This window comes from Acanthochromis polyacanthus, chromosome 9, assembly GCF_021347895.1.
Source record: "Acanthochromis polyacanthus isolate Apoly-LR-REF ecotype Palm Island chromosome 9, KAUST_Apoly_ChrSc, whole genome shotgun sequence".
Lineage (NCBI taxonomy): Eukaryota > Metazoa > Chordata > Actinopteri > Pomacentridae > Acanthochromis > Acanthochromis polyacanthus.
The window spans coordinates 34337295-34358462 of record NC_067121.1 but is presented as its reverse complement, the minus strand read 5'-3'; the positions used below and the strand labels follow the sequence as shown (position 1 = coordinate 34358462).

General features: G+C 41.2%; 1 protein-coding gene across 3 annotated transcripts in view; it reads right to left on the bottom strand.

The window, feature by feature from the left end:
- Nucleotides 1–21168, bottom strand: part of LOC110953274 (uncharacterized) — a 182534-nt gene that overhangs the window by 41048 nt on the left and 120318 nt on the right. For all 3 annotated transcript variants that reach the window (XM_051952948.1, XM_051952945.1, XM_051952947.1), the window contains exon 6: nucleotides 3642–3823. In XM_051952948.1, the coding sequence (XP_051808908.1) occupies nucleotides 3642–3823 (182 nt within the window). The remainder of the gene's footprint in view (nucleotides 1–3641; nucleotides 3824–21168) is intronic.

Here is a 21168-nt window from a genome sequence, read left to right as displayed (position 1 = left end):
CTTTTGATCCCCCTCCCCTTCTCCGCTTTCTCTTCTCCACTCCGTCTTCCTGTTGCCAGGCTGCCTCCCTCCCAATCTGTAAGTTTTTAAAATTCATTTTACTGTTCCTATTTTTTTATTCAGCTATTTTCTTGCCTTTCTGGATGTTTATTTCTACCTGCCTGTGCCTCTCAGTCTCTGCCTGTGCTAATTTCTCTGTAAGGCTGTCAGTGATTTCACAGCTCTTGCTGTCTCTGCATCTCCCTTCTCTTTGCACGTCTCTTTCTGGTTGCTTCTTCCTCTTACTCCCTTGTTATGCTGCACTCTCTGCTGTCACTGCCTCGCAGGACCTCATTTTAACACTCCTCCCTCAGCTCTCCCATCTATTCTCTCCTTCTCCATCCACACTCCTTCCCTTCATTCCTGGGCCCTTGCCTTCGATTTCTTTCTTCTTGCATCTCTTACCGTGGCCAGTCCTCTCCCTACCCCTCTGCTTCTCTTCAAAGGAGCTCATACCTGGCTTGGAAATCCTGCTCTACACACCACCTCCAGGTGCGGATTGTTTTTAACGAATCCTACAAACCTAAGGCAGAGGACTGACACGGTGATAAATTCACACACATACACACCATCCCTGCGTGCACACAAACTGGTGCGCAGGAACACATGACCACACAAACATTCCAAAACACTCAGGTGCTCACCAGTCAAGCACACAGAATGCTACAAACAGGAAGAGTTTGGGCAGGTTTTACCTCATTTCTGGCATTTGTCTCTACTGCCTGAAAACAAGATTCCTTCATGACGGCAACTTTTTCAGAAGATTCATGAGTGTTTGTTTTTCACTTCGACACATCTGACATACAACTGCCAGATTTTAGTGCTTCTACATAAAGTTCAATCTGCCACGATTGTATAACTTTGAATGAATGAATTAGTTGAATGACAATGTTAATGGTCTATGAACTTGTAGATTTACCATACATTTCATTTATTCATACCTTTTGAAACTGAATATCTTTGTGTTGGCCACATGAACCTTCTGAACTCCAAGCAGCTTCTGGATGTTTTTGCTCCTGTCACTATTTTACTCACTGTGGGCTCTTTTTTCACAGTAATATAAAGTCTTGCACCTCCATGGGAACAGCACAAACATGGCTTGGAGCAAAGAGAACTCAAAAATGTCTTTGCGCGGTACAGCACAGTTTAAAAGCCATAAATCAGGAAAGAAAGGGGGAATAATAGGTAGAATTTCTTTATTTTTTCAGTTTACAAAAACTGACTAAAGCTGGAATCAACTTGCACAACCTTTGTCTACATGCTTTAGGTTTTCCACTGCTGACACTTTTACGATCTTTACAAACTGGAACTGTTTCTACATTACTATCTACATGAACTCCAGAAAGACATTTCACAGAGCTTGCTCACAATTTGCTTCTGTGTACCATTTGTGAACCATGCTGCCTTTGTTTTACTGTCATACTTGTCCCCTCTTTTCTTTGTGTAAAAACTGCCTGCAGTTCAGCCGAAATGTTCTTGAATTTTGGTCACGTGACTGTTGTTGACTAATTCACGGCTTTCCAGTCAAGCTGAGGAGCACAGAATCTTTTGTGTTTTTACAGGACATGGTACAACTGGTTTAATTTTGGCTCATTTTCAAATATGGCATACAGAATAAATTGATTGTCATTAAATATCATGATTTTTAAGGTTATATTCTGTTTATTTATCTGATGTAACTGCATGCTAAACACGGGGAAAAGTTGAAAATCTGGCAATTATTCTTGTTCTAACAGTTTCTGGCTCTGAAAATGGTGCAATTTGGACGATTTTTTTTTTTTTAACAATAACATCTTTTGGATTCAGAGAGTTGTTGTGACAGGCATTTTTTCACCATTTTTTGAGCAAAACTATTCCTAAAATGTCTTTAAAAAATAATGAATATGAAAATAACAATCAGCTGCAGCCCCTAATAAAAATTTTAACAGAAGCTCTTTCATCTCTGTTACCTACATTAGGACATTTTAATGTTTTAATAATATTGCTGGAGATATTCCATATTTTTCTAATTCTCAGCAAATTACACGAAACCAGCTAAAAGCAACAATGTGTTGATCCATGTCTCAATATTCTCCCTGTTCTGCAGCCCGTCTGCGGCGTTCGGCCTCAAGGCGATTAGTCCCCACTGAAGACATAAAAATCTTTAAAAACAAGTCCTAGAAGCACACTTTCTTAATGTAAACAGGCTGACTAATTTCCTGAAACAGCTGAGCACCGTGGTTTTTTTTAGTAATCTATCAGCAGCAGATTAGTTCTAGCGGGAACACATCCTTGGTATTTCTTGCAGAAGGACAGTGTGTGTGGCCTGGTGTGGAAATGAGCCACGATGTGTATTCATGAGGGCACTTGGCGCATTGGTGTGGCTCGCTGATGTGATTTTAATGGTTTTTGGACAACAATAGAGCTCTATGGGATTCTTCGTAATATACTCCACATCGTGAGCACGCACTCACGCTTGCACACGCTCGGTGGATATGACACAAAGCGTGCTTACACACACCCTCTCTGAGTGACATCCCGCGGCTCGGGGAAAAAGCGGAAAAAATTAAACGAGACACGCATGTATTTTTATTGAAGTGTCAGAGGCGGTTCTGAAGAGCTCGTTTGAAAGGAAAGCGTCATATCTCTGACTGGCCTCCCACACGGGGCCCTCCTCCCCCATTAAGTGTGCGTTACATGTGAGCGCAGCCCCCCACCCAGACATGTATGTAGTTTAACAAGGCACACTGGTAATGAGTGGGTGTCAGCACTCATCACCCCCTCCACGCGCACACATCTTCATAAGAATGTGATTATTGAGAATGGCAGGGCAGCTTAGGGAATGTGCTGTTTGAAATTGAAATAATCTAGTATTACACTAAAGGGATCTATTAGCCAGCTGAACTCCGAATGGAAAAGCGGCGCCTCACTGATCCTCCTGCACATGTAAAACCTTCACTTCAGCGGTGGTCAAAACCCTCCTCGCTGCAAATTGCACTCAACTCGGGTCGCTGACAACATTTGCATCTGGCTGCTTTGATTGAGTTTGGATGTTTTGCTGCAAACAGATGGAAATATTGATTAAGGAGGGAGAAAAAAGAAGGATGGTTCGCAGGGAGTGAGTCAAGCAGGAAATCAGTTTGTCAGAAACCCATCAAATGCTCTTGTCTGGTGGAGAGTCAAACGAGGAGAAAAGGTAAGATGAATGCAGATAAGCTGTTCTAAAAGCCTTAGCTCGCTGATGAAGCGTGTAAAATCTTAGAGGCTTATACAGTAGCTTTGTGTATTTTCCAGGTAATTCCAGGTTAATGGGTTTATAGGCAAACCGCTGTTAGCTTTGAATCACAGACAAAACAAACCTCTTCTCCAAAGGCCTGCCCACGTTAGCCGTGTCATCGCCTCTCCTCCCACTCATCATCTGTTCCGCATCCCCTTTCCTGCCCTTCTTCCTCTAACCTTTGCGGACTGACTCACTTCCCATCCCCTCCCTCCTCCAGCTTCTCCTCCTCTTCTGCCACCATCCCTCACAACATTCGGCCGACCCTTCCCTCCTCGTGCACACACCCTTTTCCAATCCCTCCATCCGTCTGTCCGCCCCTCCATCTCCACCATCCTCCTCTCACCTTGTTGAGTGTGATGACGGCCTCTTGGTTCACTCCGGTGATGTTGAACGTGTCCCCCGTCTCGCCCTCCAGGATGGTATAGTCCAGCTTGGCGTTCTCGCCCAAGTCGGCGTCAGTCGCGGAGATTCGCCCGATTTCGGCGCCCGGGATGGCCAGCTCGGAGACGGAGAAGGACCACATACCTGGGAGAGAACACATGACGGCACTAGTTAGAGAAACTCTGTCATTTTATTAACTGTGATACGCTTCATTTGCCAGTGAAACATTTAATTTTGTCTTTTGAACTGTTTTCAAATTGCTGTTCCCCCACCTGTGCTGAGCCAATATTTACAACATTTCATTCAGACGAGGCAGCATTCAATTTAACACGACTGAGAGGATGAAGGAGAGAGATAAAGGAGAGAGAAAAGGCAGACTGTGCGTTTGAGCGCGGAAATATTATTAAAAAGCCAGGTAAAATATGGCCAGAAAACCTGCCGCAAAAATAACTAAATCAAAAGGGGCCGGGATTAAAAACCAGAAGGAACAGAGGAGATAAAGAAAGAGAAGTGATTACAGTCAGGAGACGCTGCTTTGTCTTCCCCCTACAACATTTGAACTTGATGAACTGAGCTGACTGCTCCTCACAAACAGTCGCTTTTTAGTCTCTGAGTTGTCCGTTCCTTCCTCCTGCTGCTAACAAGCATTAATCAAGATAACAGGATCCTTTCATGTGCACTGCCTCTACGTTTAAACATGTTAGTTTTCTTTTACTGCTGGGCCCACTAAAGCACTATATCAGGAGTCCTTTTGCTGGCTTTGCAGTTTACATTACGGCAACACACGGCACATCTGATGTGATAAAAGTAGTCAGACAACTCACATTTACTGCATCAAAAGAACACATGTGCAGATATAAATTCAAATATCCACCTGCCATACAGAAGGCGGCCACCGACTGCACTGACAAGGGTAAGTGTGGCAGGAAAGATAGAAATTGAGCAAGGGGAAAAAGGTAAGATATCACTATTTGGCTCGCACACACAGAACAGACAGGCTCATTCAGACAGAGCTGTTATCTGCTCAGCTAAAGCTAAGGGAATCAGATAGACCTGTAAACGTGAGAGAGAACAACATCACACAAACACGCCGGGCTGACAGAGTAAAAGATAGCCAGCGCTTCAACGAGACAGTTTTCTGTGCGAAAACACGCACGTAAATCTGACAACATCACAGCAGAACAAACTGGGCGGTTAGTTCGCTTTGTGAGCGGGGATTAAAGTTCAGGCATCAAAGCGGCATCGACAACCAAAAGTATCACTCGGAGTGCTTGATTGTTGTCTTTGCAAGCCTGTTGGTGTCACATCCGCAATGGAGGCTTCCCCTAATTACTCCGACAAGGAACACGGCGGAGTTATGCGATGATTGGCGTACATTTGTCCATCTGTCTGTTCGCAACATTACTCAAAAACATACAAACAAATTTGAATGAAATTTTCAGGAAAGGTCAGAAATGACACAAGGACCAACAAACTACATTTTGGCAGTGATGCGGCCCATAGTTTGGATCCACGGATTTGTTAAAGATTTCTGTATCATTGTGAGATGGCGGCATGGCGTCACCATAACTATGACAACAGCATTCTTTGCTTTTTGCACTGTATCATGCCATTATCATTTTTCACGACTGTGTGTATTCCTTTCTGGCTTGTAAATAGCTGCATATATTGTGATACATTTATTTTTATTACATTTCTTCTTTCTTTAGTTTTTTTTTAAAATTATTATTCTCTTTCCTTATTCCTAGGGTGACACCAACCAAAACCAGATTCCTTGTATGCTGTGTACGTTTAATCAGCCATTAAGGCTTAATATGATTGTGATTCTGAAAGTGAACACTATATCAGCTGTCTGCTGATGATTGAGATCCTCCTACAGATCAACCAGTGCAGACTTATCGAGACTTATCTGTCGGAAATCATACGACTGAGCGGCGCTGGCGGAGTACTGCGCTCTCTGAGTGCTTTTCCTGTTACTAACTCTGATACTAAAAACACGGTTCCAAGTTAGGAGGCAACAGCAGGTTGTCAGGGGGTATTTTCAGATGTGACATCTCCACTGAAAAAGCAGCATTTTGCCAGTGCCTTCCAGAACTCATTGGACTGTTATAAAACATTATTTTTTCCATTTTTTTCCCTGAACATAAAACCTCTTTTTTTCACAGCCTCTCTTCAGTCCTTGATTAAACCTCAGAGAAATAATCTCAAAGCATTACATTTTTTTCCTGAAAATAATCCCTTCTTAAATCCAAATAACTTCTAACTCAACACTGTTGCTTCTAATTTTTAACCCACCTCTCTGCTTTCGCTGCAGCTCTAGCACACCAGCTCACCTCTGACTCTTGGAGTCATTCAGGTATACATGTTTAAACCAGAAACAAAATGTGAAGAATGACGCATAAAGCTGCACCCTAAAAGTTGAGAGAGTTTATTTTTTGGTTTGCTCCACATGAAACCCCTGAAGGCTGAATTAATGCTTTTGAGACTAACTGGAAATATCATGACTCTTTATTTTCACTAGTGTCTTCTAGCGTATAGAAGACCAATGTTTACAAAGTGAAAAACTTCAAGTTTTGATCATGATGGGCAGTTAGAACAGGGAGGAATTTAGAAATGCTGCAGCCCCACAATCTACCCTGACTCCTCATTAGAAATGGGCATCATTAAGATCTTAATGGTACTATTACTTTTACCGATGCTGCTTATCAATCCAGTACTATAAACTGTATTCTTATCAGTACTTTTTGATTGTTTTTGTTTGGTTGAGAGAGAAAAAAATCAACAAATCAAGGACAATAAAGATTGCTTTATCTTCTCATATGTACTGTGTATGAATGAACATTTACATAGACACTAATGTGTTGTTGGGAGGATCAGAGCACTGTGGACAGTGTCACAGGCTGTAAACATCATGCAATGTGTTTCATTCAACTGCCCAGCATTATATCAGAAATAACAGCTCCCCGTCAAACAGATATTAGGTAAATGTCAGTATATTTGTTCTGATAAAACTTGTTTCACTCGTCACTCATGAGTATAAAATGAATGCAGGACCTTGACTGCATTTTTTGCTGAAGAAAACAGTTTAAGAACTTCTTCTACCACAAACACCAACATTCAGGCAGAGAAACAGTGAAAATAAAGTAAGACAATTCGGCTGCAGTCTCCAAATCACTGAATCCTGCTGTTGTGTGTGATCGGAAAGTAAAACTAAATTTTGATGGACAGTTCAGATGCTGCTCTGAATTTCAGACTGAATTTCTGAGCACAGGCGGTTAAACGAACAGCTGGAGAATACTTGCTTTTAATCGAGCCTGCAGCTCAGACAGACAGAATTCCGACACAAATCTGTTCTGGGTTTGGCAAGCAAAAGTGCATCACAGACACTTAAACATCAGACACGTCTTCTGGTGATAGATAGAACGTGCAACACAACAATCTTCTGACTCGCTACTCGATTCTCTAGTTTAAAGACTTCACCGCTAATCCTCAAAGACACCAAATAAACCTTCTCAAAATTCTTCTTGTATTTCGACTTCACGTTTTATCTCGTCTCTAAATCTGGATTTAAGCTTGACACAACGAGTTAATGGTTAAGTGTTTAGTAGTTTTTGATTTGCAGGTCAAGATCAGATTTCACTGATTAAAAGCCCAACTGCAACAACTGCAAAAGAAATGGAGGTAAATTTTACTCTTCCTTGTCCTATTCCTGAATCGCAGCTGACTGTTGGAAAGCCATCGTGTTCAGATTTCTTCAACTACCTTAGAATTTCTTGAGCATTCCTATGCTGGATCCTTCCAGGACACGGTACATATTTTTAAAGTAGTGCACAGCAGCTCCAGTGTATCCATGGCAGCTACATGTTCAGGCTCGATTACCGCTTCAACACACAGCTGTAAACTCAACTTGTTAATGGAATGTCAAGATATTCTTACTGCCACAGGAGGTTAAACATGAGTGTTTGATCAATACTGTAGCCTCATCTGGTGAAGACAACCAGGGCAGGTCACTTTGTGCTCATTTAACTGTGATCATTGGAAATGTTAAAAGTAAACATGATCCTATCGGCTGTTTCGGGTTCAGTTGCACCATCGGCACATGTTTCATTTAAACACTGAGCGGGTCCACAACAAGCAGGGGTCTGGTTGTTCAGCAGGGAATTTTGAGCAACAAACACTTAATTTCTTACATCCTAGTGAATTTGTATGACCCAATTTCTGCACAAGTTTATACTAGAATGTTTTTTATGTGAAGTCAAACAATTGAGTCGTTTAGGGTAAAAATTCAAAATATGATGGAATTTAACACAGTAATGATCTCAGACATTCTGTGTTGCTTTAAAATATCCACACTTCTGTAAACTTTACTCAGTGAATATAATTCCAGCTGGGTCAACACGTCTACTATCATTTAAAAGTTTGGGGTCACTTAGAAATGTCTCTATTTTTGAAAGAAAAGCATTTTTTTCACAGACGATGACATTAAATTCATCAGAAATCCAGTCTAGACATTACTAATGTGCTAAATTACTATTCTAGCTGAAAATGGCTGATTTTTAATGGACTGCCTACATAGGGGTACAGAGGAGCATTTACAGCAACCATCATGTCTACGTTCTAATGCTACATTGTGTTAGCTAATGGTGTTGAAAAGCTAACTGATGATTGGAAAACCCTTATGCAATTATGTTAGCACATGAATAAAAGTAAGAGTTTTCATGGAAAATGTTGTGACTGAGTCTGCCTGCTAAGGACGAGTGATGATCAGGCAGCTTTGTCAAACACAGAATCGAAAATCAAATCTGGATCAAATGTTGGTTTCTTCAGAAAGTTCTCAAGAAAGCGTCTTCAAGCAATCATCAGAGTTTGGTGCGAATAATGTTTAGTCAACATAGAGGCTGTAAGAACAAACATATTGAGCAAAATCTTGTAGATTGTAACTGACTACACAAAGCGTTACATCGTCTTTTATACCTGCGCAAACTTCTCCTAAGCACTCCTCTTCCATTCAGGAAAGCCACAACCCATTGTCTGAAGACCCAAGATGTATATGATGTAATCTTATCAAAGTTAAACCACCTCCTCTTTTTTATTTCTGTTAGATTGGCATTATTTCTGTCTAGCTCAGCGTGACCTAGGTTTCGGGCAGAGACGAAAAGAGGGCATGCACTTCCTGTCCTGACAGGATTATTTAGTGTATTCATAACTTCACTTGGCACATTAGGTCTTCCAGTCTTATCATTATTTGCTCTTAAATTTGATTCACACATCCTATTCATCTGATTTTATCATTTGTTCAATCATAAAATGCCACAACAAATACATGAAATCGACTGGGTGACCCCAACCTTTTGAACGGTAGTGTACATCGGCTGGATTTAATCTGTCATCTTTCGTGTCTTTTGTCTGAGGAAGAAGCTCTTTAAAGGCATCAAGTGGTTTTATCTTGCGTTACAGAGGTATGTGTTCAAAATATTGATTGGAATCTACAGCTGCTTCTAGAGTGTGTGCAGGATAAAGTCTTTAAGTTTAAGTGCACACTGATCACTCTACTGATATCTACTATAACAAATATTTGAAGATTGAAAATCGGCAAAGCGATCCAGACAGTGATTTACGACGCTTCGTTCTTATAACTACTGACTTTGATTAATTTCCTTTTTCTCTTCAAGTTACTCCTACTTAATTACTTTGCTGTCTTCAGGGAAAGATGGAAGCTCCTTTTCTGCAGAAACCGAACACTGCTACAAATTACCAGTGACAGACAGAGTCACCCTCTAGGTGTCATCTGTCTGTAACTGGAGCTATTTAGGGACGTTTTCAAACTGCACCGGATCATTTGAGGGAAACGTAACCTTAGATCGCGTATCAAAGATTTAACAATGCGCAGCGATGATGAATAGAGAAGGCAGAAGGAGAACAAAAAGAAATCTGTAACCTTGTCTTGTGACAAAGAGTGGTGGAGTTAAGAATCAACATGTTGTGATTTCAGAGGCAGAGAGGCAAGAAAAGTCTGAAAAACAACAACAGCCAAGACGGATTTAAAAGGCTTAGAACAAATTCCTTCTTGATCAAGACGAAACCACAGTGAATCAAAGTGTTTTTACATTTTTCAATAAGCCACCTTTCATAATAACACCACTTCCCCAGCTATGATCTCCACTTCTACCTGATTGCTTTGTATTAATTGCTTCTTTTATTGTCTGTGAGGAATTCGGTTCTGCAAACAAATCAAATTTGTTATTAGTTTATTGGTGCTTTCTCTCTCTGGCTGCTGCTGTAATGACTGTGAGATTTTTTTTTTGATATTTATTTATTTTGCCCGCCAATTCTCAGTGGAGATTGCATAACAGCAGTGACACAACTTCAGCGCTGACATTCAAACGGGATTTGTTTTTTCATAGTTAAACATGCTTAAGTGGTTAGATGCTAGCTAGCACCGCAGCATTTGCTCTGCACATATTACAAGCAGCAAGTGTGACAGCAGCATTAAGCTCACTGGGGCCTTCTGCTTATAAAGACTGTAAACTGACCCCGTTACCATCTGCTGCTGCTGCTGCTTTCCAGACTACTCCTTACACACCATCCATCCATCCATTCTCTATACACCGCTTTATCCTCACTAGAGTCATGGGGGGTGCTGGAGCCTATCTCAGCTGACTCGGGTGAAGGCAGGGGACACCGTGGACAGGTCACCAGTCTGTCTCAGGGCTACATATACAGACAAACAATCACACTCACATTCACACCTACGGGCAATTTAGAATAATCAGTTAACCTCAGCATATTTTTGGACTGTGGGAGGAAGCCGGAGTGCCCGGAGAAACCCCACCCATGCACAGGGAAAACATGCAGAAAGATCCCAGGCCCACCCTGGGACTCGAACCAGGGATCTTGTTGCTGCAAGGCGAAAGTACTATCCACTACACCACTGTGCAGCCTCCTTACACACCAGTTCTTTCTTTTTTACTTAACTTGATTTACACACGTGGACAAAATTGTTGGTACCCCTCAGTTAAAGAAGGAAAAACCCACAATTCTCACTGAAATCACTTGAAACTCACAAAAGTAACAATAAATAAAAATTTATTGAAAATTAAATAATCACAATCAGCCATCACTTTTGAATTGTTGATTAACATAATTATTTAAAAAAAACAAACTAATGAAATAGGGCTGGACAAAAATGATGGTACCCATAACTTAATATTTTGTTGCACAACCTTTTGAGGCAATCACTGCAATTAAACGATTTCTGTATTTGTCAATGAGCGTTCTGCAGCTGTCAACAGGTATTTTGGCCCACTCCTCATGAGCAAACAGCTCCAGTTGTCTCAGGTTTGATGGGTGTCTTCTCCAAATGGCATGTTTCAGCTCCTTCCACATATGTTCAATGGGATTCAGATCTGGGCTCATAGAAGGCCACTTTAGAACAGTCCAACGCTTTTCTCTCAGCCATTCTTGGGTGTTTTTGGCTGTGTGTTTTGGATGGTTGTCCTGTTGGAAGACCCATGACCTGCGACTGAGACCAAGCTTTCTGACACTAGGCAGCACATTTCTCTCCAGAATGCCTTGATAGTCTTCAGATTTCATCGTACCTTGCACACTTTCAAGACACCCTGTGCCAGATGCAGCAAAGCAGCCCCAAAACATTACTGAGCCTCCTCCATGTTTCACCGTAGGGACAGTGTTCTTTTCTTCGTATGCTTGGTTTTTGAGTCTATGAACATAGAGTTGATGTGCCTTACCAAAAAGCTCCAGTTTGGTCTCATCTGTCCAAAGGACATTCTCCCAGAAGCTTTGTGGCTTGTCAACATGCATTTTTGCAAATTCCAGTCTGGCTTTTTTATGAGTTTTTTTCAGCAGTGGTGTCCTCCTTGGTCGTCTCCCATGAAGTCCACTTTGGCTCAAACAACGACGAATGGTGCGATCTGACACTGATGTACCTTGGCCTTGGAGTTCACCTTTAATTTCTTTGGAGGTTGCTCTGGGCTCTTTGGATACAATTCCAACGATCCGTCTCTTCAATTTGTCATCAATTTTCCTCTTGCGGCCACGTCCAGGGAGGTTGGCTACTGTCCCGTGGGTCTTGAACTTCTGAATAATATGAGCCACTGTTGTCACAGGAACTTCAAGCTGTTTAGAGATGGTCTTATAGCCTTTACCTTTAAGATGTTTGTCTATAATTTTTTTTCGGATGTCCTGGGACAATTCTCTCCTTCGCTTTCTGTTGTCCATGTTCAGTGTGGTACACACCTTTTCACCAAACAGCAGGGTGACTACTTGTCTCCCTTTAAATAGGCAGACTGACTGATTATGAGTTTGGAAACACCTGTGATGTCAATTAAATGACACACCTGAGTTAATCATGTCACTCTGGTCAAATAGTTTTCAATCTTTTATAGAGGTACCATCATTTTTGTCCAGGCCTGTTTCATTAGTTTGTTTTTTTAAATAATTATGTTAATCAACAATTCAAAAGTAATGGCTGTTTTTGATTATTTAATTTTCAATAAATTTTTATTTATTGTTACTTTTGTGAGTTTCAAGTGATTTCAGTGAGAATTGTGGGTTTTTCCTTCTTTAACTGAGGGGTACCAACAATTTTGTCCACGTGTGTATCTACTGGAAAACAACTGGGTCAATATATAATTGTGGGACTTTTTGCAACATAGTTGATATTTTTGCTGCTTTCAGGCCTAAAATCAACATGGCCGCCTATAACCAAACACCACATGGCATTTTTACACAAAGATTCTTCTAAAATATTATAGGTACATTTGAGTAAAATTGAAATTGAAAGTTATTTATCAAGATACTGTATTTAACCTGTTGACATGCCATAAATCCACACTTGACTCACACACTACTTTATCTCAGAAAGCCTTGGAGTCTTGCCAGCCTTTTCTTCAGGAGGAAATGACATCATGTGGAGCAGGTCATGTGATCTGGAATTAATACACTTCCTTGAGAGATGTTTTTATAAAGGGAAACTTAGCTGAAAGTGATTTCTTGGACACAGATACAACTTGTTATTTTCCATTTTAAATTGGATAAATTGCCAAAAAAAGATCATGTCATGATTACCTCAACTTCATAAAAAAAAAAAAACAATCAAAATAATGTTTGAATAAGATCATTATATTATTGTTTAGCTAATTAGAAGGACGTTGCTATTAAATTCACATGCTTATTGACATTTTAGTGATATCCAGTCATTTTTTATTAATAAGTGATTATTTCCATAATAAATAATTATGGAGTTTGTAAAGATATGATCATAATGAACATGAAAAAAACATTAGTTCTTTTACTTTTAATAAAAAAATATGCGAGATATATCCCATGGACTTTAAAAGTCCCTCAATTATATATTAACCCCACTGCTTCCACCTCCTCTTGTGCAATTTACTCCAGGTGCTCCACTAGAGTTTCCCACTGCTTAACGCTGTAATGTACTGAATGTAATGACAGGTTTCTATATACTTACTGTAACTCACAGACTAATGACTCCTTTTTGGAAAGAATAAGAATCGCATCAAGTGGTTAAAGGTCAGTTAGAAGCACTACTCGAAGAGTCCATGAGCGAAGCAAACTCCCACAGCACCGTTGTTCATAAAAAGAAAACCTACTACTCAATAATCAGAGTTAAACTGGATATAACTGTGCCATTACTGCTCTCTGCTACTACACTTAATCATTCGATTCCTGTTCAATACCCAAAGCAGTCGATTTCTCTATGAATTGTGCAACAGCTCTACATCGATCAAACACTGCAGTGCAAATTATTTATATCACATAAAAGGAAGCTTTTCATGCAGCTCTGCCTCATAGAATCAACATAAATGCAACAGAAAATATATCCTGAGATAAACGTAATTCTGCTCTTAAGATGTTTTATCAACATAACGGGGAAACAGTGTGTATTGACGTTTCTGCCAAGCCCCCGAAAAATGTTCGTACATAAAATATTTGCACCATTTTCACCGACAACTTGTTCATTTTGTTGTACTATCCTGTGTTTTTGAACTTTTTCATGTCCACTCATAGATGCCTTTTTATCATCCTGCTTTGCCGCATCGATTGGTTTCACTCAGTTCACATTCTTTATTCTACAGGTCTCATTTAAAAATTTGGCAAAAATAAACAGCTTGTTGTACGAAGGTTTAGTGAAAAGCAAAAAATTCTCGGCTTCTCGGTGCAACCTTGAAGGCATTAGTCCATCAGCTGAAGGCAACAGTCATGTGAGGAAAATTCAAAGAGTTTTTCAGTCGAACGTCAGGCTGCTTTTACACAGCACAGACAAGAGTATGGACACAAAATAAAATGTCATAATAGCATGTGTGAGTATCTATTATCACAAGTGGGCGCTGGAAAAATATTGTACATGTTGATTCTTGACTTATTATTGTTATTATTATTATTATTATTAAGTGTAATTTAAGGCACTTTAACTTTATTACGTGGCATAAAAGACATTTTTGAGTTCTCGCTACTCTTAACTATGGTTTTTCCATCTGGTGCAGTGAGTAAATATGCGACGAGAGCAACTCAGCACTGTTTGAGATTCAGAGCATTAAACTCTGACCTTTCTTTTGACTTTACTTCCATAGCTTTACCTCTTTTTAATCTCACAGTGTGCTCCATCATTGGCTACCTCTTCATCTGGATGGGTTTTGTGTGGTGCTTGCGTGCACTACTGGATATAACTTTACCTATGTGTCTCCGGAGGTACATTTTGAGAGGTTTTTGTTCTCGTGTTTGTTTTTATTTCTCGCTCCCTATTACCCTAACCCTGACCTGGCGAGGCAAACGGCCATCCTTCCGGAGTCTGGTTCTGCTGGAGGTCTCTTCCTGTCAAAAAGGCAGTTCTTCCTCTCTACTCTCCCCAAGGGGTTTGTTGGGTTTCTCTGTATATTTTTTAACCTTAATATATAAGCTACCAGTTAATTTGTATTCTTTGTAATAATGCATACTCTTAACCCTAAAATGTAAATGTGCCATATAAAAACTGTTTGTTGACTTGATTTGACTTGAGCAAAATTAAGTCTTTATGGCCGTTTAGGTTTCAGACACCAGTATAGGAAAAGTTTGTCTTGGTTTAACACTAAAAAAGCTAATATAAACTTGATAATATTCGCATTATTAAAATTTAGCCTGAACTGCAATCTTTCCTTCACCTTGATTTATTTTTTTATTTTTTTTTACCAAACTGGAAAGTCAAAACAAAGTGAAAGAAGTGGCCTGCAGTGAGGAACCCACTGTGTCGAGGATTATCACTCAAATCTGCAGTCTCCCTCAGCTTTAGAGCTTTTAGCTTATTGTTTAGCTGTCCAGCACACAACTCTGTGCTGTTTGCCTTCACTCTCACTGCTCTCATAACACCATTTTCAGGAGCAGCAGGCAGCTGCTCTCAGTGAAAATGGTCTAAAAACCCACCGCTTTGCACCAAACAGGACACAGACACAGTGAGCTGTGGCTGATGGTGAAGCATTTAGCAGTTAAAGAGGCAGATATTTCCCTCAGGAGCTGGTAGAAACCAAACAACAAAGTTATACTGAAGTGAATATTGGACGTACATTAACCAAGTAGCCAGAAACACATTTCCAACACATTTAATATGGACATTCATGTGATATTTGGATTTGATATGACAAAAGGTCAATGCTGTGTTTACAACTCGTTTTCCCGAAATGAAGCGAAAAACTGGAAGTGAATGTTGAATCGAATGCTTTTGTTGCCCAAAGCCAAACACATGCAAGACTCCAGAGTCACAGAACGGCACAAATACACAGCAGCACATACAATAAATGCAGCACTATACTACGGGAGACAGAGTCATTTCATGCATTTCTTAAAGAACGGGAAGAATTCAGAATGTGGAAAAAGAATCAGGAAATTGGCATGGTGTTATTTTTGAAATGTTAATAATAATAGTCAAGCTTATTTAAATAGCACTTTTCAAAGCACGCTACAAAGTACGTCACATCAGCAGCAAATGAACCATTAGGTTTAAAAGCAGGGAAAGAAATGATTATATAAAAACTAATGTCTGGTAGGAAAAGTTAAAAAATACAGGCAATAAAATAAAAGACAGTTCAAGAAAATTATAACTCATATAAAATTAGGATCAAACATTTAATCATCCTCTGATGTTTTACTGATGGATGAATCCAGGATATTTTCCAGTTCATTTTTGTTGATAATGATAAATGCACTTTTTTCATCAGTGGTAGTGGAATAAGTTTTTTCATGCCTACTTGTATTATGAAGGCCCACTTGCCAGTGCAGATAAAAAATACAATACTTTACACAATTACTCGGCAGAATAAAATATGCTACTTAAACTACATACAAAGCATGCCATATTTAAACGTTTTCAAACAAAACCAATTTTTTTTACATGACAGGCTCCCTGTCAATGCTCATTTTGTTGTAGTAGCCGATACTGATGATGGCGATACCATTGTGAATCCCTAATACTGACTAATATCAGAGTTATACGACAGTACAAGTAAAATAAATACAGGAGGTCCTCGGTTTCCAACGTCATCGACCTACAGCGCTTTGTCATTACATCAGAACCGGTTATGTGGAACGAGGTGGCGATCTGGGAGGATGAATACGCCGTGACGCGGAGCTGCAAGATGGCTTTGTTTACATTCACCTCCTTGGATTGTGCTACTACATTCACTAACTTTTTGCTGTTCATTGTGGCAAGTCAGACTCTTCTGATGCTTTGAAGAAAAGGAAAGCCATCTCCATGGAATTGAAACTAGAAAGAACAAAATGTTGGGAACAGGGCGAAACGCTCACGAACATCAGTCAAGTTGTAAAAAAACAGTGCAGCATATTGTAGCAACCCTCTGTGCTGAATGAGTGAGACTTTTTCCCATTCTCTGGTCATTTATTGAACTTTCACACAGGCTACTGTGTGTCACAGCAAACGTCAATATAACTACACAAACTCTATAACTTAGCTCTAGAATTAGTCACCGTTCCCGGCTCTTTCTCGCTCGGGACACACACTACTGCTGACACTGAACCAATCCGAGGTGAGCTAACTAAACATGGCACGTTCACTGGCATTAGGTAAATCTCGTACTGAACAATAAACATTGAAACCTCAACATCAAAAACAACATCATTCCTTTACAATGTTCTGTTATCGTCTTTTAAAATGAGTCATACATGCATGGACGTCATTGGTATTCGTGACTTTGATGAAGAACTGATCGATATCGTGATGTGCGTAACGGCTTTGTTTACACTTTCGAGTTCTGACTTAAGGCGAAAATCGATTTTTGTTGATCCCTAGGAACAAAACCCCAACGTAAGTTGAGGACCCCCTGTAGTTGTGCTCCAGGCTGTTCATCAAAATTTGTGCAATTTTTTATACTGCTACATAAAATGCTATTTTTGACTGCAGTGTGCTTTCCATTTTGTCATAACAGTTGTTGTGAGAATCCTTTCAACACAAATACACGAGGTCAAGTCCAAAGAGAAATGATTTCATAGTCCGGTGTGAAATAACTTGACCAGCCTGCCCGGAGCCTTGACCTCAGCCCCATCCGGCACACCTTTGGGATGAATTAGAGCGCTGAGTGCCGAGTGAAGCCTTATCAGAAACCATCGGTGCCTGACCTCACTAATGCGCTTGTGGCTGAATAGCAGCAAAATTCCTGCAGGCAGGTGGAAACCTTTCTTCAAGAGTGGAGGCTTTTTCAACAGCACGATAACGCCTCTGGGGTTGCAATAACAACTTAAATGGTCACATTTTATGCCAGTGTAATGCTTCCATAAATTGGTTGTACTACCTGATACAAGAAGAAATGACTGATCATATAAAACGAGTCCATGTTACATGACTAAACACTGAGAATCAGCGTGTGAGCAACAATCCTTTAAGTAAATTTATTCTGCTGCTGACAGAGTATGCCAACACCCACGTGCCCTCGCAGGGGTCTGCCCACTAAAAGGGACAGCGTGTGCCAATGAATCAGTGCTAAATGCCAGTTTATGTGGTGTGACTACCATGCCTACCATCTGGGACTGACACAGCACCAGAAGGCTGAGACAAAGACAATTCGAATATAAACAGGCCTGTTGCTAATGAGACAGTAAATTAGGGAAGTTATTTACAAGTCAGACTGCGGTTTCTATTGATTTGGGCTATTGTATGGATAAGTGACGCACAACAGTCCCTGTCGTGTGTGGGTTTTTTTTCATTCACGTACACAGCAGCAAAACAAAGTCCTCCAGAGCCTCACATTCTCTCACTCATACACACTTGTCACTTACAGGGAGCACTCAAGAGAAGAGTGACAAAAGGAGGTGTGATGTTGGTAAAGTAGGCTAGACCTAGTCATTATCAGCTTTCTGCTCACACAGGAGAGCAGCTGGCAACACAAGTCATACACCATTCCCACCTGTGATGGACCGGGGGAGAAATAAAAGAGGGAGATCCGACGGGGGGGCATAGCAGAGGAGGGAGGACGGTGAAAAGGTGAGTGGCAGGCAGAGAATCCCAGCTCATTGTGCACATAAAGGACCTAAAAAAGCGGCACTGGTCCCTGATAAAATCACACATTGGATCAAAATAGAGAGCGGCTGTGGCCTGTCATTCGCCTTTGTTCGCGCAGGTAAAACCATTAGAGCGGGCTGTGAGGAAGCAGCATGGGCACGGCAGTTCAATGCATCACGTCTCACTAATGTAGGTGCTCCCTACTGAGCTGGCCATAATTGTGCCAGGGAGAGAAGATCGAAAGCCTTCCTGTGCTGTACTCAGGCACTTTTTCACAGAAAAGAAGACACTCTCTTCATGTCTCTTTCTCACCTCGTCGCTACGAGGCTGTTCTGAATCCCCATGACTGCTGTCAGGCTGAATTTCACTAAGGGGACGTTACAATTGGCTGGGGACTGCCAGTTTTTCGCAGGTGATCGGATGAATTGGGGGCCACGCTGGCAAGGGGATTAGCTGGAAATGAAGCAGAATGACAGGTGGTGAGTGTTAATTAGGCAGGCGGTAGTGTAATATAGGTTTAAAAGTGCAGAAAAACAGCTTAAATTGACAAACTACTGGATGGAGAAGGGCGGGGGACTCGGTGGGTTGTAAAAGAAGAGGTGGCGACTGTTGAAGGATGGATAAACGCGAAATGAAAGATGAAACACGAGAGGAATGACGAAGGTGAAAACCAGTGGGGAACCACTTTTTGAAGACAAGAGTGGATCAGGGCCTGAGCTGGAAAAACACTCCAAGGAGGAAAAGAGATGTGTTGGAGGAGGAAAGGGGGGGGTAAAAGAAAATAAGAGGATGTGACTCTGCCACATCTTATCTGAGGCGGAGGGAGGCGTGTTTCTTGTGATGGTGGTGCCGGTGGTGGAAGGCATCGAGTTAGGGGAGTCATTAAAAAAATGTCTAGCTGGCTAAAGCGCACGCACTGGTTTTGAAAATAGCCTGAATAAAATCTGCATTCGTTTAGAGCGAGTCCATCACACAGGCACTTATACCCGAGAGGGCTTAAGGGAAAAGGCCAGAGAGACGAAAGAGAAAGGATGAAGGCGAGCTGGAGCGTGATTTAGGCATCATCACGAGAGGAGAGAGTGATAGTCGAGGCAGGGATGGAGGGATGAAAACAGCTGTCTAGGCGGAATTTTTATTCTTCCCGAGCCACTTTGGGGTTAAATTAAACCACACGCAGCGAGAGAGAGAAAGCGAAAGTGACGCCTTCTATCTGGGTGCTAATGGGGTTAATAATGAAATAGAGTAGACCTCTTCCTTTACTGGCTCCAGGGCAAGCGGTATGAAGCACGGCATGTTGCTGTTTAACTCGCCTTGTACAGAGTAGGTAGGCCATTAGCCATTACCGAGCTCCGTTCTAATGCCAGACGGAGGAAGAGGAGAAGGCTGGGTGTGCCTGAGTGTGTGTGCATATGTGTGTGTCCATTAATCCATTAGTATGTCGGCGCCTGAACTTGCACGGCGGCGTGGGGAAACCCAGGTACCTGAGTGCAAACAGCGCTAAACAAAGTCGACTCTATCACCTCGTGTCAGGCCTGAACCGACGCTGATTTCTTTAAGTGCAGGATAAATTGATGCACGGACGCATCTCGTACACATAATAGAGCATTCTGCAGCAACATCTTGGAGGTTTTCGAAGAAGTCACACACTGTATATTCAAGGTTACAAGAAGAATGCGAGCACCAGCTCCAGTCTACTCCCAGATATCAAGTGGCTAAAAAGCTTCACGTTGACTGACTCTGGAGTGCACTGACAAAATGATAAAATGACGAAGTGGCAAGCAGTTAGGGAGGCAGGCAGGCTGGTTGGCTGAATGGCTGACTGATGTGGCTAAAAGAAGGGAAAGTGGAGTTTGCGACTGGCTCAAACCAGTTCGACTCGCCGCTGACATTCGCCTCCACCTGTGAGATACTGTGAGAGACGAGAGAAACGGAGAAATGTATGAACGCCAGCTGAAGGAAAAGAGAAAAAAAACTGGAAAAATACGACATGGGACTGAAAGTGAATGAAGGAGAGCTGTGAGTGAGAAAGAGAAAAAGGCAGAGAGAGAGAGAGAGAGAGAGAGAGAGAGAGATGTGACTTAGAGCAATGTTTCTAGCAGTGATTTTACTGTCTATTGAAGCAGAAAGCACTGAACTTTAGATGAAATATTAATACAGAGAAAGAGAAACAGAGGGATAGAAAAAATAAAAGGATAAAAAGCACGCTGGTATTAGCCACCTCCATTTTAATTAGTTTCTCCTTTCATTTCATTTCCTCCATCTCTTATTTGGGCTCTGAAGATGTAAAACTTAATTAGTGAATAACAATTATTGGAAATTATTGCCTATTACCTAATTGTTTAGGTTATCACCGTAATCATTATTACTCTCTGCAACTACAACCGAGCATTGGAGCCAGATGAAATTAGTCAAACGGTTTTAAGAATCAAGCACTCGATTTTCCCCCCAGAATGCGCCGGTGCAGAGCAGGCAAATCCACAGGTCGGCTTTAATTAACACGAGGTGTTGTTGCGGCCTGGAGGCAGGCTGCACGCCGGACATGGATTTACTGAGATGAGAGATCCTTCTTCTTGAGACAAAAAGCGTCAATTTTCCGATTCGTTGAGGAAGGAGAAGACCTAAAAGGAAATCAACAATGCCTGACGTCGTGCACGCTTCTTGTCTGCAAAGTGCACGGCGTTACATAATTCCAGAGGGTCTGAGAAATGCAATCAGGTGCTCATTTTTATCCGGCATCTGAGAGTCACGTCTGGAAATCATTGAAATTGAACCTGAAAACTTTCCTCACACCTCACATTAAGACTGGAGAGTTATTTATGAAGCCTTTTTCACACTGACTTTCAGCAAGAAGAGTTTTTTTTTTTTTACGACGCTGCTGGAAAGGAGAAATTATGACGGTGATATTTTTCTGCACAGTTTGATATACTTCAGGTGAAAAAAGTAAAATGTGGGAAACAGCAACAAT